The sequence below is a fragment of the Onychomys torridus genome, chromosome 15, assembly GCF_903995425.1.
Source record: "Onychomys torridus chromosome 15, mOncTor1.1, whole genome shotgun sequence".
NCBI classification, from domain to species: domain Eukaryota; kingdom Metazoa; phylum Chordata; class Mammalia; order Rodentia; family Cricetidae; genus Onychomys; species Onychomys torridus.
In genome coordinates, this window is record NC_050457.1 from 74,270,208 (window position 1) to 74,295,917 (window position 25,710).

At 42.1% G+C, this 25,710-nt stretch overlaps 1 protein-coding gene across 1 annotated transcript in view; it reads right to left on the reverse strand.

Moving 5' to 3' along the window:
• Positions 1–25,710, reverse strand: part of Adamts16 (ADAM metallopeptidase with thrombospondin type 1 motif 16) — a 116,096-nt gene that overhangs the window by 39,902 nt on the left and 50,484 nt on the right. The window contains 9 exon segments of the mRNA XM_036207144.1: positions 924–1,168; positions 2,055–2,178; positions 3,602–3,732; positions 5,458–5,630; positions 6,747–6,895; positions 12,334–12,429; positions 14,491–14,644; positions 19,247–19,384; positions 25,224–25,329. Coding sequence (XP_036063037.1) covers positions 924–1,168; positions 2,055–2,178; positions 3,602–3,732; positions 5,458–5,630; positions 6,747–6,895; positions 12,334–12,429; positions 14,491–14,644; positions 19,247–19,384; positions 25,224–25,329 — 1,316 coding nt within the window.

The following is a 25,710-nucleotide window of genomic DNA, read 5'->3' on the forward strand; positions in this document are numbered from 1 at the left end:
ACATATACTATGTGGTATATACACTATATGGTATATACACTATTTGGTATATACACTATGAGGTACACATACAATGTGATCCATACACTCAACCTGGCTTTATTCAGCTAAAAAGAAAAGTAAAATTATGCTGTTGAAAGGAAAGTGGATAGAACTGGAGATCACAATACAAACAAATAAGCCCATCTTAGGGTGGCAAATATTCATGTTTCCTCTCATATCTGTGACATACACATACGTGCACACACATATATGACAGGAAAGTAGAAGAAGGATGATGGAGTGACAGAATGAACATAAGATGAGAAAGAGGGGAGTCAAGACACGGGAATAATAAGAAAGACAAAACAGTATCTTCATATGTGATTTCTACCTAATACCTGCCTATCTATCATCTTTCTATCAGCTATCTATCTATCTATCTATCTATCTATCTATCTATCTATCTATCTGTCTGTCTATCATCTATCTCTATTTATGTATCACCTTTCTCTATCCAACCATGATGTTCAATCATACAGGCACCATATGTATGAAGAACAGCATGAGGGGAAAAGGGACAAGAGAGGGTAATGAGGGAATGAATACAAAGCCCAAGAATGCACACATCCAGCCATATTATAATAACCTGTAAGTCTGTGAGCTAAATAAAACATTAATTAAAATAAAACAGCAATCGCCCATAAAATCTACTGATAAAGACCCAGAGATGTTAACACAGGTGAAGACATGTACACACTCATATGCCAAGCAAGGGAAGACAATAACAATAAGTCTACTGCCCCCTTGAGACTGCTGGATGGATTGCTTCTGTTTCTGGTAGCAACAGTTTGTCCACATATTTCCAATTTGAGGCACAACAATAAGCTCACAAAAGCTCCAAGCCACCAAATCCAGCCCCAGAACCAAAAGCTGGTCTCTACCTCCACAATCAGTGTTTCGTTGGTTGGTCCAGTGGAGGTTAAGCTCTCAGGCTCCTTGTAGGACCGTCTGTAGTTGAAGGTGGTACCTGAAAACTTGTATCGTCCAGGCCAATCCACACTCCAGTGTCCATTCAGGTAATATTTCTTGAGAGAATTGCGCACAGAAATGTAGGAGGTAGATATGTTCGTTTCATAGATGTGAATACTCCGAGCTCCAGAAGGAATGGTAACTACTTGGTAGTACTCTGGATAGAGGAATGCAGCATTTAGTTGAACCTAGCTTCTCAACAATGGGATGTGAGAGCCCAAGTTTAGAGCTGCTGTTAGCTCTGGGTGTCCTTCTTCATCAGGTGGAGAACAGGTCTTTTGATCTTTCTAAGGGTCATTTTAATTCAAAGAACCTAGCACCCACTTCCAGATAAAACCAGAAGCTCCAGACAAGTGTGCTGTGGGATGGTCTTTCTGTATGCTGTGAATATGTGTTGCTACAATTGGTTTAAAAAGAAGCTGCTGAGGCCTATGGCAAGGCATAATAGAGCCAGGTGGGGAATCCAAGCAGAGAGACAAAGAGAAGAAGGCAGAGTCAGAGGAGATGCTGAGTGCTGCTGGGGGAGCAAGATGTAATGGAACACAGGTAACACCATGGAGTCACGTGGCAAAACATAGATTAATAGAAATGGCTTGAATTAAGTTGTAAGAGCTAGTTAAAGAGAAGCCTGAGCCATAGACCAAACAGTTTGTAATTGATATAAGCCTCTGTGTGTTTACTTGGAACTGACTGGCTACAGGACACAGGAAAACTTCTGGCTACACCAGTGTTTCTCAAGCTTCTGAATGCTATGACCTTTTAATATAATTTCTCAAGTTGTGGTGATTCCCAATCATAAAATTATTTTTGTTGCTACTTCATGTCTATAATTTTGCTACTGTTGTGAATTTTAATGTAAATATCTGTATTTCTGATGATCTGAAGTGATCCCCAAAGAGGTTGCAACCCACAGGTTGAGAGCTACTGCTCCAGAAGCAAAGGGAAATGGAGCACTCGCTGTTTGCTGTTTCTTCCTTAGCATCTCCCATCAAAAGCTCTGACCCCACCACTTCCTGGGAAGTGCATGACCCAGAGTTACTCACGGTTAGTATGGTGGTGTTTACTGTAGAGTCCCCTGTGCATCGTGCAATCTGAGTTATTCCCCTTGCAGACCCCACAGGAGTCCTCGACAGCGTCCGATCCAAGGACATGGTCACAGCCAACTTTCTAGAGGCCCCACAAGGTCGTGAATCATTCATGAAAAAAAAAAAGGACAATACAAGCAATAACATCACCAACCTCATGACAAACTCTTCCTCCCACTCCAGCCAAACAAGTTTCCAACAGAGAATAGTTAACACATAGGTGCTGGATACCAACTATGTGCACAGCATGGCTGCTCCTGGCCTCCTGGCATCTTTTTTCTTGTAATATGCTGTATATCTTGTGTAGTATTCATCCCCAGCTGTAGCACTTGAGTCCTAAGTTAAAGCTCTAGACTGTGTTGGAGTGAATTTCAGAGCAATACTGACTTGGTAAGATGACTATCAGTGTGTTCACACAAGGCTCTGCTGTAGTGGGTTTATAACTGAAAGTGATTGACACTGCATGGAAATTCGCCCCATCTGTGACAATAGAAGATAGATCTGTGCAAGGTTGCATAGTTTAAGGAGCTTGTCATTTTTTCTATGATACTTGCTGATTTCATATTTCCTATCAATGAGTGTCTAAGAATAAAATCCATTCAGAAATAAGCCAATCATGGTCTTAGTCCCATGCTGGAAATCCTCATGGCCAGACATATTTTGTAATGCTATTGTGTGTGAACTTAGAAAGATCAACTGTGTCAAGTCTATCATGTATGTAGGTCCTCACAGGGCTTGAGGCTGTGCTCTATAGAGTGAATACATTGATATTTCTACTGCAAATATCTATATGAAATGGGAAGAAGAAAGCCCACCAACAGTTATACATGAGGACAGGGAAGATTATGTCACCAAGCTAATTCAGGTTTCCAAAATTTCTCCTATGTTTTTGGGTTAGTTTTCCAGACTTTTGGGTTTTGGAGTTATTTGATTTCTCTTGCCCTGCTGCAGCTGAGGTCTAGACAGTCTATCATGTGGAGATCATTATGATAGCTGAAAAGTTACCCCTCCCCCATTGACTACTCATAACCCTGCCTAGAAACTGCACCCCTTGTAGATCTGCTGTCCCCAAACCAAATTTCTAATCTACATGGCAGTGGTGCCCTTGGTGCACTCTAGTTCATGTCCTGAGAACCGTGAGATCCCTATTGCCTATTGGTTACCCCATTGGCTTTCTAAATCCACTGTACTCCACTCTCAGTACCCCTTTATTCCAATGCACCATTCCAGATAGAGCTCAGGTGTGGATGCTCCCTCCTCCTAGGCACCCACAAATGCTCCAGACCCACATCTGAGAATCAGCTCTCCCCTCTGCTCATGCTCTGTACACACCTCCATCACAAAGCAGTGCCATCAACATGAGCTCTTCTGGCTTTCTCCCCCTGGGCTGGGACTTGGAGGGAAAGGGCTCCTCTCATATCTGGTTTTTCTAGCCCTTACAGGATGCCTGGCACAAAGCAGACTGTCTGGAGACATTTGTTGAATGAATAAGCAATCATTATTACCTCACATATCCCATCTATACAAACATTACGGCTATCCTCCGAGCATGGAGTCCCATCTTTCACTTTATTTGACAAAGAAAAGAAGAAATCAAATCCTTCTGCGATACAGTAGAGTTTGCATAAGTCCTGATCTTAAAAAGAAATACACACACAAACACAAATGAGAAAGATACTTAAGCTCGGTTACTTTTGCTCTGAGGTTTAGGTAGATTTCTCTTTGTCTCCCCCCATAAAGTAAGTCCCACACAATAACGCATTTCAAAGACTTTTTTTTTTTTTAAGACAGAGCCTCACCACGCATCCCTGACTAGCCTTGGACTCATATAGATCTATCTGCCTCTGCCTCCCAAGTGCAGAAGTAAAGGTATATACCACCATTCTGGTTCTTGCAAAGAATTTTCAATGTTTATCTTGGGTAAAATCCTTCAAATTTATTATTATTATTTATTAATGCTTCACTGTTACTTTTTCTCTAGTATCCCTTGCCTAACAGTTCCTTTATATAGTTGTTGGCACACGGTAGGCACTCAACAAGCATTTGTTGACTGGACTACAACATTCATGATATAAAGACCATGCTACAGGATTGTAAGCTGATCAGGAGTGTTTGGTAACACTATGCAAGATTCTTATAATTAAGATGCAGTAAACATCAAGCTTTGTCTTTAAATTGAAAGAAGTGTTGAACAGAAACTCCAGGGTACAATGTGTTCTGTGGGAACAGTGGTAGGTCCCCAGGAATCTGAAATCTCTCCGGTTTCAAGGCTCTACAGATCATATGGCTAGAGGAAGCTTTCATAGGGACCTTCTCTCTTTCCTCTGGATAAAATCAGGACAGCTGACGCTGGAAGCCACACCATCTTGGGAATTTTCTCAGGTCTAAGACTCACTCACAGTTTCTTGTGATGTTTTTTAAGATGAGATAGTTAACTAAGGATTTTAAAAATAAATTTTGCATGTGCTTAATATGATTATTTTTGCAGACTAGCATAATCAGGGGTAGCACACACAGTTCACCCTGTCACAGGCCAGTTCCATTTCCCTCAAATCTCACAGACTGTTTCTTCTGGTCCAGTGCTGTTTATCATGGGCTCTAGTTTTACAGTTTATGCATAAGTTCCAAACTAAATCTGCCTTGTGGGAGATTGCTTGCAACTCCCTACACAGGGCTAAGTAATTTCAAAACCCACTACCACAAAGCACGTACTGAAATGATGGATATATAGCCACATGGAATATCTCTGCTCTTGTACTTCCCCTGGACATCTGCCACTTGCCTGGACAGAATTCTCAGTTTCAAGTAGTGAGACAATTAGATATTCTTTAAATACATTCAAACCATCCCTCTTGAACTACCAACATTTTTACAGTTTTAGTTACCCTATCATAACACCTTGCTTATGTCTCTCCTACTGGTCACTGCGAATCTAATTCTCTCCATGAGTAAGTTTCTTATTTTGTAGTTATAGAATAAGATTTTACTGCTTTAGTATACTTGAAAAATTATTCATTTTCTATAATGCATACTATAGTTATCTTTTAGCTTTTAATATTTAAGTATGTAGTGGATGGTGTTTTGTGATAACATCAGCATCAAATACAGTCATTACTGATTTTTAATAACTCTCATTTAACACATTTGGCCTGTGGACTTTTGGCTGTGGGTCAAGTGAAGGTAATATGCAGTGGCAGTGGGGTAGGTCAGATCAAACCAATCCCCTAAGAGAAGAATGTTACAATGGGCTCCCAGGTCTACAGTATCTGTTCGTCTGAACATGGCAGTGCTAACATATGATGTATGTTAAACACAGGTAATGAAACATGGAGCACCCTACAGAGTGGGACTGGAAACTTACCTTCCACTTGGGTGTAAGGCTTCCACTTGTACAGCCATCCTCGGAAATGCTTGCTGTTGTACTCGGCACACTGGGCAGCACGGAAGTCTACACTGTCCAGGGGGCATTTCTGGCTGTTGCAAAGCTTCAAAGTGCGTGTGGATCCCTGGCAAAACTTCCCTCCATGAGATGGTCTGGAATGCACATCATAGCCAGAGATCAGCTCTTCCTGAACATTATGTTTACTGGGGTGACATAGCGGCTAATATCAACTGCTTAGAGTGGACAGTGTAGGGAAGCATCCTGAATCCATCCTGAGTGTTATGGTCCTGATGCTGGAGGACAAGATGGAGTTCAAGATTCAGGCTTGTGTGAACTTGTTCCTTATATCCAGCATCCTCTGGAAGAGGCAGAAAAGTGAACTGCTCTTCATATCCTATAGGTGGGTAGGTTTGCTGTCAAGAATGAGGTTGGCTTTCCAGGATGCCTCATTCAGAGTGAGATACTGAGGCAGAAAGTCAAGATCATCTTCTTCCTACTGCCAGATCCCTTGTGAGAAGGCCAGGACATTAGGCCTGTGGACCAAGTCAGAGAATCACAGGGCAACCCAAGAGCCTGCTGGTTTCTGGAGAGTCTCCATGAGCCTGGGTGGGTAAACTCAAGAAAACAGTGGAGCGAAGGAGTGAATGGTGACTTTGGGGCCTCATGCTTTTACAGTTAGGTAGCATTTTAGTTTCAAGTCATGTAGTTAAAACTCAGTTCTGCCCTGACCCTGCTGGCTCTGTTATATTTTCCTGGGAGTCAGGAAGTGGTAAGCATCATAAACCGCATAAAAGAGAGAAAATTGTTTAGGGAATGGTCTAGTGGGTAGCTGTTCCAGCTTTGACCTTGAAACACTGCCCCTAGTGTGGCAGCAGGTAACTGTCACACCTGCCTATGACCTGCCCCTGGGGTCGAGAAGACCCCTTAAGACCTGAGATGTGTACATGATTGCTCTCTTAACTCCTCATGGTCCTGGAGGCTGGATTACAGACCAAGTCAAAATTCTCCAGAGAACTATGCTGGACTGCACCTCATCTCCCGGATCTTCTAATTGACCCCTTATTGGTTGTGAGTTACCCCTGAAATAAACCTCTTTTAATTACCAGATAAACTATGTGTAATTGCTTCGTTAATTACCGCTATAGAATGGAGTAAAATTCCCTTCTTAGTGTTCTCTGCAACACCGTGTAAGTTATAGTCTGGTGTTAACAAGCTTGGATGCTGTGGGAAGGCTCATTGGGAAGGAAGGAAGCAGGTCATGTACATACCTGGGATTGGTACAGAGACGGTCTCTGTGAGATACTCCTCCCCCACAGGTCCGGGAGCAGGGGGACCAAGGGGACCAATCTGACCAATGGCCATGGGTAGGCTTGGGGCCTTCATCACCATACTTCACACACTGTCCTCCACGACACCACTAAATATTTTAAACATAAATTTAAAATAATTTACATGAGTCCCACATAGTTGGATTTATTTCTCTTGTAACACCAAGGGGAAGGTGTCTTGTAAAATATGCAACCATTGGCATCTCTACACTCAAGTGGCATCCACTAAAGTCACATTTAGTGTTTCTTCATTTATCTTTTCAAACCAAGCATCACCCAGTGAATCCCTGTAAAAGGAAGATGCAGGGGTCAGTCACTGCAGAACCCTGAGCTCTACAGTGCCAACACAGACAGAAGTGAAAAATTGACATGAGCATCTGGTCTGATCACTCGTCTCTGAAGTCATGGCCCCCGACTTCTAAAAACAAACGTTCTTTTCCAATCTTGCATTGCAAAGAAAGTCTCAGACAGAACAGTCCAGCTTGAGGAGACCTGGGACTCAGCACCTTGTCATTTCTGGTCATCACCTGGATTTTACTCTAAAACACCCGGGCTCAGGGAAACCAACCTGTTCATTTAGGGCAGGTTAGATGTCACCCAGCTTTCTGCAGAGATGAGGCAATTACTCAGGAATTCCATCTCTTCCCATGAGGACTAGGGATGCTATCAGTCCCCCTTTGTAAGAGAATGGTTCACTGATCTCAGTTCCCACTGAACTCCATATGATACCTTCACCTCCATCACACACACACACACACACACACACACACACACACACACACACACACGCTGCTACTTCTTCCTGTAGTATTAGTATGACCTCAACCTCAAGGATCACAGTAATCCGGGGTATCTATTAAGAAGAGGGAAGACAAACGCCTTATTTTTTGCTGTCTGCACTAAAAACAAACAAACCGAAAACCGATCCTGGCTCATGAGCAGTAGGTGCAGGCCACACAGCATCTCTAGGATCTGAGGCAATGGCTTGGCACTCAGAGAAAGCAATGCTACTTCTGAAAAAGGAAAGTGACACCATTTTGATCGCCTAAAACACATCAAATCAACTACTGACATCTGACCATTGTTGATACGTGGAAATGGTTTCAACCAATGTTAAAGAAATATCAGGACACTCGTAAGATAAAGGAGGAAATGGAAAATGGGGACAGGGTCTCAAGGGAGGTCAATACAGAAGGAGAACGGGAAAAGAGGGACAAATGACACAGGGTTGTTTGAGAAAGCCTCAAGGAATCATGTTATTTTACATTGACCTAAATAACCACAATGCATATATGCAGAGATGTATGTACATATACACGCATTTATAGTACATACATACATGCGTATGTCTGTATGTCTGTTTGTCTCTCTCTCTCTCTCTCTCTCTCTCTCTCTCTCTCTCTCTCTGTGTGTGTGTGTGTGTGTGTGTGTGGTGTAGCTTAAAGGAAATTATGCCACCAAGGTTGACAATGCTCTCCACACATAGACTAACAGAACCCAAAGTGCCAGGTACTGGAAACCCCCTCTAGAATGGTTGGCCGGGGTAGTCTAAATGACTCTCAAAACAACACAAAATGTGGCAGCTGCCAATAGCTGATTCTCAGATGCTGAAGATGAGACCCTGTTGCTGAAGACACTACATACTCGGGATACAGAACTTTGATAAGTTGAGCTGGATCTGACTTGGAAGTCTCTCTTCTGTCTAGATTCTACAGTGTCAGAAAATCCTACGCCAGATTCTAAGGGAGAAAAACTGACCGTTGTACCCGGTTCTGACGCCACAGCAGTGAGCAACACGGCACCCAGCTGTGATGCCATAACATTGACCAACACGGCACCCAGCTGTGACGCCACAGCAGTGAGCAACACGGCACCCAGCTGTGACACCATAACATTGACCAACATGGCACCCAGCTGTGACACCATAACATTGACCAACATGGCACCCAGCTATGACACCATAACATTGACCAACATGGCACCCAGCTGTGACACCATAACATTGACCAACACGGCACCCAGCTGTGATGCCATAACATTGACCAACACAGCACCCAGCTGTGACGCCACAGTAGTGGCCAACACAGCACCCAGCTGTGATGCCACAATAACGCTCAACATGGTGAGATATTAGTAAAGGTGCAGTAGATGTCACTCCTATGTTGGTGGCAACCAGCAGCTGTCTAACTGGACCTCTGCCCCTTTCAACAGAAAGAAAACATGTGTGGTGCCAAAAACCTAGACAACCATCTGGTGCTAATGAGGTCATGGGTCTTGGGAGAGAATCTACCGCCTCTCTGTTAGAACAGTTCAGTTCCTAACTGTATTCTCCATCCTATCTTTGTGCCCATGGATAGGTAGAGCTATCTCCCCTCATCAAAGAAGCCTCTCTACAGTAAATGGAGACACCGAAGAAAACCAGGACCGGGCACAATGCAGAGATCAATCAATTATGGGGCTGTGTCTCAGTGGACACATCTACATCACAGCTCTTGCATTTAGGGCTCAGGGGACTTCTCAAAAGAGGGAGCAGAAAGAATATAAGAGCCAGAATGCCAAGAAGCCTGCTGTGAAACACTGTCTCTTAGAAATGACTGCAGAAACAATATCTGACCAATGACAAAATCAATACACATGAAAACGTGGAAAGGAGACAATCTCACAGGGCCCAACCACTAGACAGGGAATTACGGGCAGGAGAAGGACAGTTAGAATCTACCAGGGATGAGACCTCCAACTGGTCATTCAATACAGAGTGGTTGGCCTTGAAACAAAATGTACAAACACAATAAAAATGGGCTCAGCAGGTTGTATTTATATATTTGTGCACATATACATGCATTCTATATATCTATGTTTTATAAATTATGTTACACATATAAATACACATGTAAAAACAATACTAGTTAGGGGTGAGGCTATCAATGTGAGAGTGAGAGGAACATGGAAGGAGTTGGAAAGAAGTTGTTGTGAGGAGCTGGGGCCGGGAAAGTGAAAGGGAAAAGTGATAAAATTATATTTTTTAATCAAAAATATATAAAAAACAAATAATTTCAAAAATCTCCTCCATGTAGTTCTTTATATTTTTCTCTATATAGGGAAAAATCTTTCTCTCGATTCATCATCTGCTTTCATTCCACTGGACAAAACAAAGTTCTAAGAGATACCTCTGCTCCCTGAAGTTCCCAGAGCTGGGAATAAATTGGACTCCCACTCTCACACACCCCCATCCCAGGTGAAAGACAAAAGGGACAGAAGCTGCGCCAAGGTGTGGTACCTGTGGATGGGCCCCTGGTGGGAGGAGGAAGATGTCAGGTGTGTTTGCTGCTGATTTTATTCAGTTTTAAAACCATCAGGTTGAAGCCTTTCCACACAGGGAATTATAGCTGAAAGTTTTCCTGTGTCCCACCTGATCAGCAGCCACTCAGACCCAAGTAAATACACAGAGGCTTATATTAATTAAAACTGCTTAGCCATTAGCTCAGTCTAACTACGGACTAGCTCTTACACTTAAACTCAGCTCATTTCTCTTCATCTATATTTTCCATGGCTTTACCTGTGTGCTATTACATGCTGCTCCCTGGATGGTGGCTGGCATCTCCACTCTCAGCCTTCCTCTTCCCAGAATTCTCCTTGTCTGCTTTTCCCACCTATATTTCCTGTCTGGCTACTGACCAATCAGCATTTTATTAAACCAGTGTACAAAAGCATTATTCCACAGCAGGAAGTGGCAAATGTGAAAGCCAGAATCAGCAGGTTTACCAACTTGAGGATATTCTCAGGCAGGCCTGTCTTAGTTTGAAGACAGGAGATTGGAGCTCCTGAGCAAGGCAGGTAAACAAAGGCCCAGGCCTGTCTCCCAAGCAAGGAGCTTGCTGCATGGGAGAAGCACAGCATTTCCTGGTGCCTGCAGGCCATCTTGCTGTGAATCATATGTGCTATGTCCTGGCTGAGTCTACATATTGAACATGGGTGGTGACATTGTAAAAGTTTTCTATCTCCTTTGTAATTAAATTGTCAAATGGAAAATTTCAAATGTGCATGAATAGGTTAAAGGTACATAATGTTCCTGAAGCCTGCACTTGAAAAGCTTCAGGGGTGGGGCCTGGTTCCTGTGGGAATGCAAGGAAGGAGAACACCCCATCTTTGCCATTTGATACAATCTATAATCATCTGATAAGAGTTTCGATGTACCATGTCAGCCTGTGGCCATGTCTATGGGAGATGGTCTGTACCATGTTGGCCTGTGCCCATGCCTGTGGGAGACACTGGTCCCTGACTTTGGGCCCTATATTCTGTAAGAGGAAAGAAAACTAGTTGAGTATCAGAAATACATGTAACCATCTCTCTGCCCTTGACTGTGGACCTCATGTGACAAGCTGTTTTCAGGTGCTGTTGCATTGACTCTCATGCTCTGATGGACTCTAACCTAGAAATATGAGCTAAGCTGCTTCTGGTCATTTTATTACACTAACAGAAACATCACCAGGACAAGGCACCATGTGATCTTGGGCACAACACTGTTGATTCAGCCTGTGCTTCAGCACTATAACTCTCAAAAAACCCACTTCAGCCGAACTGGCTCTAATTCTTCCAAACACGATGTGGAGAAAAGGCAGTATTTAAAATGCAAGGGAAAATAACCTAAAATACTATTGAAAGTGAATGTACTTTTAAGCTAAATAAATGTAGCAAGAACATATAAGTTGTATTGAGAGAACACAACAGCTGTATTACCCAGAAAGGACAGTATTTGCCATAAAGAGCACAGAGTGTCTGGGGTGCAACTCCATGTCTAGTGTGAAGGACAACACAGTGTGGCAAAAGAAAGGACACACATCTTTCCGAAGAAAGGCATGGTTGTGTACCTTATGTCCTGCTATCACTGGTACTCACTGTCATGCTTATGTGATACTTGAGAACATTGCACAATGTTCTTTGACAATTAAAAGTTCCACAACTGGTGCTCCTTTTTTTCCATGGGCTCATTCAAAAAAATAACGCTTTTTGTGAGAGTTTTACTGTGAGTCAATTGAGTGGCAGCTGCCTGGATCACTAGAACTATTTAATGGCCAGTTGTGAGTTTCACTTCCAACAAGGGACTCAGCTACACAGCTGATTGACACTCAGTTAGGCTGAGTGGATGTTGGATGCTAGTCTCAAGAAGTTCACCTCCTTCTTCCTTGTAGTGCTTCAATCTGAATGTATGCTTGGTTTTTCACCAATATCTTTGAGGCCCAAGCAGCACTGAAACTGGTCCTTACTTGGTCGGGGATTGAGTGTTTGTCTTTCCCTTCATGGAGTCCATCCAGTGGTCACCTACTGCCTGACTGCTCACTCTACTAATTCTATATAGCTTACTAATACAGATATTGACATAGAAGAGTTCCAGTGTTTCAGCAAGGATGTAGGTGTGCACATGCGTGTAAGAAATACTGGTTTTCCAATGCCAGTGTAAGAGAAGAAGGGTGTGTGGGTTGTAAGATGGAGGTCCAAGTGGACGACGCTGCTGGAGGCAGCACCTTACCATGTCCTGCCCACACTGGGTGCCCTCTGCGGCTGGCATGAACTTAGTTTCACATTTCCTTCCAATCCGATGGCACCACAAGGCCTTACAGATATCCTAAAGGAGGAGAAGCCATTAGTGATGCAAATGTGTTACACATCTGTGACAAAATCCCAGATCTGTCAGCAAGTGGGAGTAGATGTCCCCAAAGTCAAGAAGCAGCCAGAAAACCTGAACCCTGGCCTCCACTCCCCTGAATTCCAGCCACGCAGCTTTACTGTTCGTATTTATGCAGTCATGACATCTGCAGATCATATTTTCTAAACCAAAAGGTAACATAGGATTAATCTAGGCACTAAGGAAGCCCATAAAATGTAATTTAAAAATTAATTCAAATAACATTTTATATAGTCTTCTCTAACTCAGTTTTCACTAACTTCCTCACATAGGAAAACTTATTTTTATTTTTTCTTTATTAATTCCTTTAGATCTGGAGTCAGTCTTGTTCTGTTATTCAGACTGTCCCTGAACCTCCAGTATCAAATGAACCTCCTACCTCAGAATCCTGAATATCTGAGACCATTGGTACTTAGCACTGTGCCTCCTCTCCGATTTTTGAACTAACAATGATCAAGACATTGTTGGCATAGCCATCCATCTATTCACCTGTGTATGCATGCATTCATGCATGCATGCATCTGTCTATCCATTCATCCATCTACCCGTTCACTGACCCATCCAACTCAGGAGTCAGGGAGACACAGAATTCTCACCATTTATGCACTTAGTGCCAGAGTTCCTGGCTGCACAAAGCAGCAGCTGGCAGAAGTAAAACTAGGAGGAGAAATGGAGATGCAAAGGAGCGTTGTGGGAGGTTTTATGCCCTTCCCTACCGAATTGCTGAAATAGACAGCACCAGGCAGGCCAAAGACATAACAGTAAATATGGTCGGAACTGATGTCCCAATACCTGAGGCTTGTTAAAGCAAATACCTTGTTTGGGATGCTGATAAGGGCAATGCATATTCTGTAACAGATTGGAATTAAGGTGATTTTACTTCACTCCATGTAACTATTTCATCAATAATAAACAGACAACCTACAGTTAGCTTGATGTTGTTTATATTTTGTAAATGGTATTGGGCTACCATCGATGACATGGTGCATAGTCACAAAGTGAATAGCATGGAGGTATGAAAAGTCCAAGTCCACAGTCTGCAAAGTCCAAGTCCACAGTCTGCAAAGTCCAAGTCCACAGTCTGCAAAGTCCAAGTCCACAGTCTGCAAATTGAAGCCTTAAATAAAAACGTTAGTTTAATATGCTTTTCCCTTTAACAAGTATAAGAATAATGTAGGGGAAAAAATTCTTGGTATTTCCCACAAAAGGGCAACTGGCCTTTAGGAGAACCCCAGCTGAGTTCAGGAGATGATTGTGCAGGATAGAAAAGAGGCAGGGGCATTACTAACACTTCTGAAGTGCTGAGGGCTCTCTGGAAGCCTGCACATATTTTTGTGTATTTTATTCTTGATTTCATTATAAACTAGAATAAAAGAAACCTCAAAACTAGTTACTTTCATTTGATTTATGAGTAGCTTTCCTTGTGGTTTTAAGGAGAGCAAATTCCTAAAATCTGTACTCTCCCTGTCTAGCCAGAGTGTGTATCTGTGCTCTGTGAAGGATTTATGCGGGTAATCTCTGAGGAGACATCCCTAGGGCTTCAGAGGCATCACCTTTTGTGAGGAACTGCTCTATAAATACTTTACTTGAGAAACTCAATAGTCAGAAGCCCCGTGATGTACTGTCGCCTTCCAATAGACTCTGCTCATGTTGGGATGGGGGTGGGAACACTGTTTCCTTAATACAATGCAGAGTATTAATTTGCCAACTTAAACCAACTAAAAGTTATTACTGTGCTCCCACATGATAAATCAGAAAGAAAGATCTGACCTAACAAGCCAAGTCAGCTCTGAAACGAAAGCTGATACCCACAGCAGTATCTACCCTCATCTGCTCTGCCAGCAAAGCATGTGTTCCCTGTTACATCGGGGCCAGTCTCAGCATATAGGATTTGACATTTGGTAGGTGCCCAATAAATGTGGAATACATCACTGTCAGTTTCACTAAATAAAACAGTTTTATGAATCATGGTGTAGTGAGCATGTGACAGTAACCACTTGCCTTTCTGAAGTCCAGCAGGCAGAGCTTGGCTTTCTCTCCAAATTGCCACTTGCACTGTGTGTTCGCATCATATAACTGTCCCGGCAGCTTCTCAGGGTATTTGTACTCTTTCCCAGGCTTTGGCTGATCAGCAAGGCATATGGCTTGAGCAGTGCTGAAGCAAACAGGAGGAGTTACCAAGGGACATACATCCTTCCTCGTGCAATCTGATGACAACATTTTGTTTAGAGAAGCTTATTCTCTTTCCCTCAAAGTTCGGCACAATATCTTTCTTAACCCTATCTCAATACAGAAGCCACATTTTTCTGAAATTATTCATTAAATATTTTACCTATCTAAGACAAATTGCTCTTTCTTAGATATCTCAAGATTATCATCAAGGAAAATGAAACTGAATAACTGTAACCAGATGTTTAATGTGAGAGTTTCTACCACAGGAACACTTACACACACTTCTTGCCAGAAACAGTTGGACTGCAGAAATTGCCATGAAAATCAAATCATAATCAAACTATCTCAAATATGCCAACCCACTTCCTTCCTTCCCCTCCCTTTCTGTTCTATCCTTCTTTCCCTCCATTCCTCTCTTCTTTTCTTTCCTTCCCTTCTCCTCTTCTCTCCCTCCACTTCTGCCCTGGCTGAGGGGTACCTACACAACATCTACAGCTTCTTCTTCAAAGACTGAATTTCCAGTAGCCATTATCTATACTCAAGATGGTTACTGGGTAGAGGTCCAAGTCCAGAACACCTGGTGTAATTTGTGCATTTGTGGTGAGTGTTTTATAGTTTTATGCTTTCAAGTAGCAAATAAGTCATTCCTATGAGTTCCAAGAGCCCACATTTCTCTAAACATCTTACTAAACCCAAATGCTATAATCACAGCAGACTGAATCCCTGATTGGGAGAACTTTGGCTGTACTCTTCATAATGTTAATTCCAGATCCCACACCTTGTAGCTCATCAGTCTGCATCAAAGGTAGTATATAGTCCCAAAGCTTACTGCAGATTCCACCAAGCATTGTGGGTAAAGTACAGTGGCTCTCCCCAATCTCTTCAGAATATGGGGGCAAAACGAAGTCTGTGAGGTCAACACTACCCAAAAACAAGCCCAGAGGAAGATATTAGAGGAAACTACAGACAAAATTCTGTCATGAAGATAGTTGCAAAAATCTGTAACAAAACAGGAGTGGAGAGCTCAGAAATACATAAACTAAATTATAAACTACAGCCAAGCAAGCTGAATCCTAGGTTCAAAAAAAAAAAAAAAAATAACATCTACCACAGCCATATGGGCTCAATCCTAATTCAACATTCAAAAGTCAGTTGGGAGGGCATGCTGGGGAGATAACTCAGTATTTAAGAGTACTATTTACTTCCCCACAGGATCTGGGTTCACTTCCAGTGGTTGACAACTGTCTGAAACTCCAGTTCCAAGGAATCTAACATCTTTTTTTGGCCTCTGTGGGTATTGGGCATTCATATGATACATATACATACATGCAGGCAAAACACCCTTGCACATAAAATAACAATTAAAAATTTAAAAACATTAAAAGTCAGTTGCCATAATCTAGTTTGTCGATATCACATGACATCAATAGATGCAAGAAAAACATGTAGTAAAATCTAACACCCATTCCTAGGAAACTAGGAGGAAATGAAAATCCCTTCAACTTCATAAAGAATATAAAGATAAGAGTTAGTAAGCAGAGCAACATTTATTTATCTAAACCCACCTCTCAGAGGCATCTGTGTTAGCAGATAATGTTTTCTGAGATCTCCCACTTTCTCACTTGGAAAATGACGGACTGTGACTGAGCTGAACAATATCAAGCTCTTTACATTACGTGTTGCTGTCATTAAAACAGTGAAGGATTTTGAAACACTCTCATGCTGTCTCTGGCCTCTGCCATTGTTTTCATAACATTATTTCTGACCTGGTATTGTACACAGACAGACAGTAATGATGTGACTCAATGGTTTATTAAGTGGTTTACACTGTCCCTCTATTTTTCTCTCCCTTCCTGGTGGTCCCTGCTTTCTTATCTCATGTCTTCAGTACCAATGTCAGCCATGGCTAGCATTCCTCGAGGTGAACAATAGAAAGCTTCTGGATACAACAGAAAAGGAAAGCATCCCAATGGTCTCTCAGTGGGAATCCCATTTCCTCACCCACAGAGTGGTATGGAGTTTGACAGGGGAATCCACTCCCCTTCACATCTCCAACTCCTCAAGGTGTTCTCTTTCCAATACATTATGCACTCAACTCATAGACTCACGTTGGTGAGAGGGTAGACATAGGCATTTGTCTATGAGGCAAGATTCCAAATGAAGAAAAAAATTAAAGATGAGTCTGTGTTGTGAAATGCAACATGACAGGCTAGAGTCTCCTTGGGTCACTGACTCTGTATTCAGACATGAGTAACTGAAGAACTTTGTGTGTATTCATGGTAAATGACACATGACTTCACTGAGTGAATTTCTCCAAACAAGTCTCTGTCCTTCTCGACTCCACCTAGAGTGGAGGAAAGCCTTGCTGGCCACCCCAGACCCATCAGGTTCCTTTAGTATGTGTTTTTCCATTTCCCACATGCTGGGCTGCTGATAGAGGGCAGCAGCTTACTCATGGCTGGGACTGCATCCCAACAGCTAGCTAATTGGTGGAGGATGGAACACTGTGTTGACTATGAGGAAACCAGGAAGCCAGCAACCACACCAGGCAGACAGCCACCTCGGGTTCCTCAGGACTGAAAACTCTAGGTTTCACACATGTGAGGCTGTCCCATCTGAAGCTGTGCTCTCAATTTAAATGAACCTTCACAGTGATTTGACAATGAGATGCTCTCTTGGAAAGTTTGACATAAAAAAAGACAGTGTAAAATATTGCATGTTTATTTGTAATTACAAAATCTACAAATTAGCAAAGTCCCTAAAGATAGTTTCATTACAAAACCACTGAAAAACATTTTATTGATTACCATAAAACCAAACCAGCACAGTTCAGCATCTAATTTTCCTCTTTCAGTATTGCTGAACAAACCTGGATTTTAATTCTAGAATCTTAATACTACTTTTGAGAGCCACATTCTGATTTGAAGATTGCAGGCACACTTCTAATGTCCTCAGATGACTTTTCTGTGACTGGGCAATGGTTTCCTTGCAATGGATCTGTATCCTGGCTTTTTGGCCCTCTCATGATGCAAAGTCTTACTACATACTAAAATTTTCATCCTCTAATTTTCCAAGTTGTCAGACTGTAATTTAAAATTCTAAAAATGTTGAGATATTTGTCTCATAGACATTGAAATGAAAGAGAGCTCTGTAAAATTTGGAACAAGAACCAAGAAAATTATAGAAATGCTTTTGAGTAAAGAAACTCCAAATCTCCTGTGTTAATATAAACAAGTGCAGAGTCACATTAAAGAGAAAAACTCTCCCCCATTACAGAAAGTTTCACTCAGACCAGAAAAAGATGAATAATTGCAGGAAAGAGTTAAAGACACTCCAACCAGCCCCCAGTGTGGGATGGAGATCACAGGGAACTCTCAGTGAAGAGAAGGAATCCAGATGAGAGGCCAGTCAAAGCTGCTCTCACCTTGTTTCATGTGGTCTGAGTCTGAGAACAAGTGGCTGTGGGTGCTCAGCTCTGAATCAGACGCCAACATCATGCCCTCTAAGTGGAAGAGGTTGCAGAAAGGATGTAAGGGCCTGGGGATGCAGGGTGTGGGAGGGAGGTGGTTGTTATGAAACACTCATGTCCTTTGGGAATGGCATGCCCACTGCATTCATAAACTCATAGAAACTTTGGTTCTCTGCACAAGGCAAGACTGGGACCTGTTGACATCCCAGCATGGAGTCTCAGCTATCTCTGAGGACTCAGGCACTTAAAGATCACTGTTGGAAGAGGAAATAAGTTTTCTCAGCATAGAAACTTACCCTTGCTCTGATAAGTAACCCCCACCCTTGCAAATAGAACTCATCCCAGTTAAACTCAATGGGTCACAAAATTAAAGTAATACGAAAATAAACCAGAAACAGAAGGGATGTGGGGTGCTGGGGAGATTGCATAATTGGAAACTGTCAGACACAGAAGGCAAGCACCTGAATTCAGATCCCCATATCCTTTATACAAAACCAGGTAAACAACAGGTGCCTGTAACCCCAATTGTTGGGTGAGTAGCAAGGGACCAGCAGGCTGACAGATCCCTTTAGCTCACTGGCATTCCAACATAGTCAAACCTCAATGTCAGGTTCAGGAAGAACGTTTGTGTCAAAAAAATAAAGGTAGGAAGCAATAAACCAATTGAAGAATTATACTTGATGTCAGCCTTGGGCCCTCACACTTGTGTTTACCTCCCAACCCTACACTTATCTACACTTATACAAATGCACACACACACACACACACACACACACAGAGAGAGAGAGAGAGAGAGAGAGAGAGAGAGAGAGAGAGAGAGAGAGAAAGAGAGAGACAGAGACAGAGAGAGACAGAGACAGAGAGAGACAGACAGACAGACAGACAGACAGAGACTGGGAAACTTGGGGAAAGGACTAGTGTAAGTGGGAGAGGATGAGAGGGGATAATGGGGGTGTAAATGATGAAAATACATTTTATATACATGTATAAAATTGTCAAACAAATTTTATAATAAAAAACATACAAAAATGTAAAATAATCAAGAATGCTGTTGTGAAAAAAGAAAAAGCCAGCCAAGTTCAGAGTGAGCACAAAGCCAGCTCAAGGGATCCATACCTTAAAAATTTGTGCAGGTAGTGACGGCTGCAAGAGGACCAGGAGAAGACACCATTGCGTCCTGCCAGTGTTGGGGACATTATGTTGCCCTCAGACTTTTTGCACATATTCCCTTCTCCATCATGGACCATACCAAAGCTAAGGAAGACAGAAAACGGTTATTTTAAATCAGATATTGGGTTATAGTATCTATTATACACGGTGAGGGCAAGTTGAGTATATGAAGACCACCCCCTTCAAAAAAAATTATCAGACAAATTGTAGAGAATATTTGTGTGTTCCAAATTGTGGAGCCTTTTGGAAGAACAAATGACTTATCACATAGCTTCAAAGGGCAACATATCAAATCCCAGAGGTCTCATGGATACTACCAGGCCTGGGAGAATTTTCAGAGATATTTGTTAGAAATACAGAAGTCATACGTGTATGTGTTTAGGGCTGACAACTTGGGATTTGATGTCAGAGTACACTGAATCTCTTTCAGGAGACATTAATTACCTGTAACTCTTGATCTGGGGGTGCTCACCCATCCATGTTGGAATGTCAACTGGTGTGTTAGTCTTGTTTAGTTGATCATATTGTTGATATTTCATGTGTATAACTTCCAATTAGCACTAAGTGGACTCTGCAGGTTGTATTTATATATAAAAATGTATATATACAAGTGTATTTATATGTAACAACAGTAATTGAAGAAGTCATGCATTTGACAGGGAGTGGGATACATACAGGAGGAGTTGGAGGAGAAGAAAGAGAGAGAAATTATGTGAATACAGTTATTCATATATGAAATTCTCAAAAAATTAAAAATTTAAATGAGAAAATGAAATACAGAAGCCAGGTTTCCAGCTAGAAAATAAAAAGACGGAGGTGTTTGGGCTTTTCAAATAAGCTCCCCCGGTGATTTGAATGCTTAGGTTGATTTTAGAACTACTGAGCAGCCACAGGTACTTGCCAGGTAGGTAACAGTCATCTTCACAACCATGCAAGGGCTCTCCTTGGTTCTAGTTCCTCACAACTGGAGGCTGTGGCAGATAGGCAGTACCTGACTGCCTAACCCAAATCCCTCTATTGCTCCAGAGGGTGTCTCTCTGCAAAGTTAGGCAAGGTTAGGAGCATAGGTGGGAACTGAATAAATTTCTACCTATTGTGACTGAGTGGAAACCAGAACAGTTCGGGGCTTCTACGCTGGCCTCCTGTATGAACACACCTCAAGCTAAGGTAGCTATGTAAGAGGGTATTACAGATGCCCAAGTATCCCTCATTGCCAAATAGCATGTTCTTCAGGAGAGTCGTGGGGCAGCCCTGAACCTAGAAAGACCAGTGATTCAAGTAGCCACCTCCTACCAAAGCTCTGCATCTTTTGCATTCCCAGGATTTTGACTGCAGAAGGACTCACATCACCATTTTCAGCTTTCCTAGAAAGTACTTCAAACTGCCTTGAAGGAAAACCTGGGGCACCTGAAAGAACCACGTGACCCAGAAAATTGCCATTAGTGTAAGCACATTATTGGAGGGCCACTTACTACTGGCTACTGCTGTTTGATACTCTGTCTTTATATTGACCACCCAAGAACAGGTGTTGAGTGAATGAGACTCATAGGAAAGAGGAAAGACTCAAGAGAGAAAACAGAAATTGGCAAGATGGTTACTTGGTTAGGAGCCACTGTCAAGACTACCATCATGAGTAGCTAGAAGTCAACCAGGACAGGAAGACCTTCAGTGGTGGTGGGGTGTGCTCTAAAGGGAACAAGAGATTATGTCCTTGTACAGAGGCTGAGAACACATGCATGGACTTAGATGTGTGCCATGTTTGCATGGCATTAAACATGTGGCTTATAGTTGCTGTCTTACTATACTACACCCCAATGAAGACAAAGCTAAGGACTAGGGAGAATCCTTGATCCAGGACGAAGCCAAGAGCTCAGACACTCAGATCACAAGGCCCATAGGATCAAGGCCCATGTGGTCCAAGTAGAGTGTGAGTGGAGGGTGTATCCAAGGAGATCTTACAGGCAAATATTGTCAGATTTCTGCAAAATTCCTGGTCAGTACCAAGGGTGATGAGGATGTGGTCATTTAAACCTCCACCCATTCTCTGAAGTTCTTTTAAAGGCAATTAATCAAGGCCAAGGCAACCACATGGCAGGGGAAATGTGTCATGGCTGTGAGAAGGATTTGGGCTGAAATCCCAGAAGGGAGGTTGCACTGGGATAGAGCAATGGCAACTGAACGCCAAAGCACGCTGTCCTGGCTGGCCCTTGGCCTGCTCTCAGTGAAGAATGTCACAGCCCCTCACATGACCTAGATAATTTCACTACCACTTCAGGCCACATGCTCAGGAATGCAGATAACAATGCCTGGGGGCTGGAGATTCCTTGGTTTTCATTTATTTATTTATTTTTCATCAAAGGTATTTTCAATGATCAAATTTTAAATTCTGCTAGTATTAAAGCATCGGAGAAATATTCTATACACTTTGGCTACCCAAAGACTGCCCTGGGAGACTTCTGGTGTACAAGTAGGTTGTGAGATAGGAGTGAGCATCTGACAGTGTGCTCACCCACTGCATATGATTCTGGTGCCTACAAAATCTGTGCCCCACTATATCGTAGGGTTTCTTTCCAATCAGTGCATCATGTATAGATATGATGAGTATGTCTATAACATAAATATGCCACAGGGACCACATGTGATATTAATGTGAAAGTCATGGAAGAAAGAATAGACATATCTCAAAGATTAGATTATCACCAAGAAGTATAATTTAAGTTATGTGTGCCCGATTACACTTCTTTTTCCATACACCATGACACTCTATTTAAAATGGTCATTATCCCATAGGCTAAATAATTATTAGTATTTGTCCCTTCATCTCTAATAGTTTGCTCCTAAAGGATCTAGATGCCTCCCACCCAGGCTTACACACACGCTGCCTGTGATCACAACAGTCCCTAGAAGCTTAATCATTTTTGTGTGTTGACTAAAGGGCAATCTTCCAGCAATGACTGTGACTCAGATACAAAAGTGTTAGCCTGGGGGTCACTTTGTTAAGTGAAATAAGCCAAATTCAGAAAAACAGAATGGTTTTTGTTTTCTCTTGTATTTGGAGTCTAGATTTAAAAGTGTATATTTGCATACATACACATATATACATACCTACTATGTATGTACCTACCTTCCTACATATATACATACAATATTAAATGGAACTATAAGGTGGACAATGAGGGTGAAGGAAGAGATATAAGGAGATGAGCAACAGACAGGATAGTGTACAGAGAAAGAGAACATGGTGCCTGCTTTCTCTCACATGGAGAATACAGATGTATGGACATACATGTATACATATGAATACATATATAAGACAAGAAATCAGGAAGGGGCTATGAAGAGGAAGGGGTATGAGGAGAGCCAGTGGAAAGTGAGAATAAGAACAGGGTACAATAATATATGTACAAGAAAATCTCATCACAAACTCATCATTTAGCACAATAACTAAATAATAACAACATGAATAAAACAAAAAATTGCCAACATCATTTCCAATAAACTGGCTTTTAGAAGTACATTCAATATTCAGTGCCTTTCATGTCTTCCACTATTCTCTCTGAGTGTCCCATTGCTATAAGTACTTTACTTGTCACCAACCTATCTCCAGGGTGATGAACTGCAAGCAGTGTTAGGAAATGGTGCAGGCTGTTGGGACAGTGTGGTTAAGGAAGTGAGATGCCCTTGAGTGGGGCAAGGAGATAATGTCATCCAGATATTGATCCCCCTTGGAGAGATGAGGGTGACCATATGTAGACCAGACTGTCCACAGCTCTGACTTAGCCTTCCCTAGATAAGAAGAGCACCCTCACCAGGAGCCATGGGACAGAGGAAGAACAACAGGTGGGCTGGGATTAGCAGACCTCAGACGGGTTGCTGGAGTAAGAGGAGCTATGGGAGTGTGTGTGTGTGTGTGTGTGTGTGTGTGTGTGTGTGTGTGTGTGTGTTGAAGAAGAGAGCTTAGTCAACATCTTGGCTCAATTATATATGAGCTGTTTGGTACTGGGCAAAACTGTTGAACTCACTGAGCCTCAGTTTCTCCCTATGTAAACTTAGAGGACAAAGCCCTCCACACATACTGAACATGCACTGTGCTCCTGACACATCACCCCACACAGAAACATCTTCACATACCAACAGTGGGAATATATGTGGTGGTAGGGTATTGGGGTGAATGGTCAAATGCCGGGTGATTTCAAATACAAGAACTATAAAGAGGAATGGCAACGGATAACCCAACATGAACACTGGGTCTCCTCTGAGGGATAATCACTAGGGTAGGGGATGGTTCAAGAGCTGGCCGGCTCTCATGTTCTACAGATCCAGTGAATGGGTCAGGTGAGACCGAAGGCTGAGAGCTCTAATTAGGAAGAATCAAGCTGAGTTTCAGTTAAATTTGACACCTGTAGTAGTGGATAATACTACCAATGCCTGTGTCTCTATCTCACTGTTTAACAAATTCTTACAGGCTGAGTTATCTGTGACTTAAATATTTCTCAGTTGAGAGGTTGAGAGGACAAGAGTCCAGTGTCATTATAATAATGAAAGTTTTAAACTCTGGCAGACTATTAAAATTACAACTATGTTTTAACTGAAACCCTTACAGAGTGTAGGTGTAATTTTCTAGGCAATGAAATCATCAATCACTACCTGTGGAAATGAAGGGAATGGTAACATGGTGTTCAGCTTTGTCTGCAGGTCAAGAGTTTACAAAAAGTTAAAACCTAAGGGGCCTCTGTGGGATTTGATTGAACAAAGAATCACACACCTGCACCTGTGGTGTGTGTATGTGTGTGTGTTCATATGTGTGCATGTGAGCACACACGTGTGAATGTTATTTTGAGAATAGGTGAATTGAGTTCATTTTCCAATGGGAGGTAGAAAAACTGGCTTTGTCAAAATACAAATAAAAAAAAAAACAACACTGCTTTTGTTTTTTTGTTAACAGGAAAATTGAGCTTCAAGAAAGATAATTAGCAGAAAAGGGGAATCCCAAGTTGTGCATTTTCTAAGAGAAATTTCAAGTACAGTCTCAACAGGGCAGAAATAACTTCTATGATGACAATTGAGCTCTGTAGTCCTCAGGGTTCTCAGAGGATGTCCGTAGCAATGTGGTAATAAATGTGGCCTTTGGAAAAGTTTTAATAGACCATGCTCAAAGGTGAAACAGCTGACAGGATTATGAGGATGAAATTTTGTATAAAAATAACAATTTCTATAAGCCATTGTGGTTATAATTTTAAGATTCTTTTACATGAGAAAAAGGACACCACAGGTGACTTATCACACTTGTTTGTCACTCCATCCTCTATCTCTCTTTGTGTGTCTTTGTTTAGGTGCACACATACAAAGGCATGAGTGCAGAAGTCATAGAACAATGTGCAGGAGTTGGATTCTTTTTCTACTATGTATGTCTTGGGATCAAATTCAGAAAGTCAGACTTGATAGCAAGCAGCTTAAGCACTGGGCATTCTCACTAGCCCAACATTATCACTGTTGATTGCTGTTTGTTTAGGGCTCTGTTAATCCAGGCTGAACCACCCAGCTCACAGCACAACCTGAGGTTACCTCATTTCATAAGGAATAGCTTGGAAGTCAGAGTCAGAACTTGGGTTATCAACCATGTCCTACCAGGGCAACTTCCCAGTGACCACACTCCCAAGCTCTGCTTATATGCCTCCAAGTACAGCATGTCTACAAATCATATGTGAGTGTGTGTGTGTGTGTGTGTGTGTGTGTGTGTGTGAGAGAGAGAGAGAGAGAGAGAGAGAGAGACTCCAGAGTAGTAGCCTTGTTCCTCTGTTTAGTCAAATAGAGTACCACAATAGCAGACAAATGGAAAATGGGATGAAACCACAGAACCAATACTGAAATGCAGAGATCATGTCGTCAGCAGAGCACCTCCCTCTCCATGAGACAGACTCACTTGTGGCCAGACTCATGGGCAATGGTGAAGGCCAGTCCAAGTCCCGAGTCTTCATTGATGGTGCAGCTTCGGTACTTACTGCACATCCCGTTTATGGGTGCAAACCCTGTAGGACATGAAGATAAAGAGGATGCATAGTATGGTTGATGGACAATGAGTGACTGTGTATTCATTTTCTAATATTTGCTAAAGTTTGGTTCTCATCTTCATTTGGGGAAATGTGAGATGGGCTACCTTTGGACAGTCATGTAAATATGATATGCTGATGTGAGGGAAGTGATATATCTTATGTAGTATTCTCAGGAGCCCATGGACTCTGTCTTCTGGTAAACAGGCTCAGTTTCTATGCAATATTCCTGAAAAAGACTAAAGTTGGAATGAAATAGAAGAGAGGATTAAATGCAGATGAGGATGGTTCCTGCCTTTTCCTAGAAATATCTGTCCAGTAAAGCCTCCAGGGGAAAAACAGTAGAGAATGAGTGTGTTG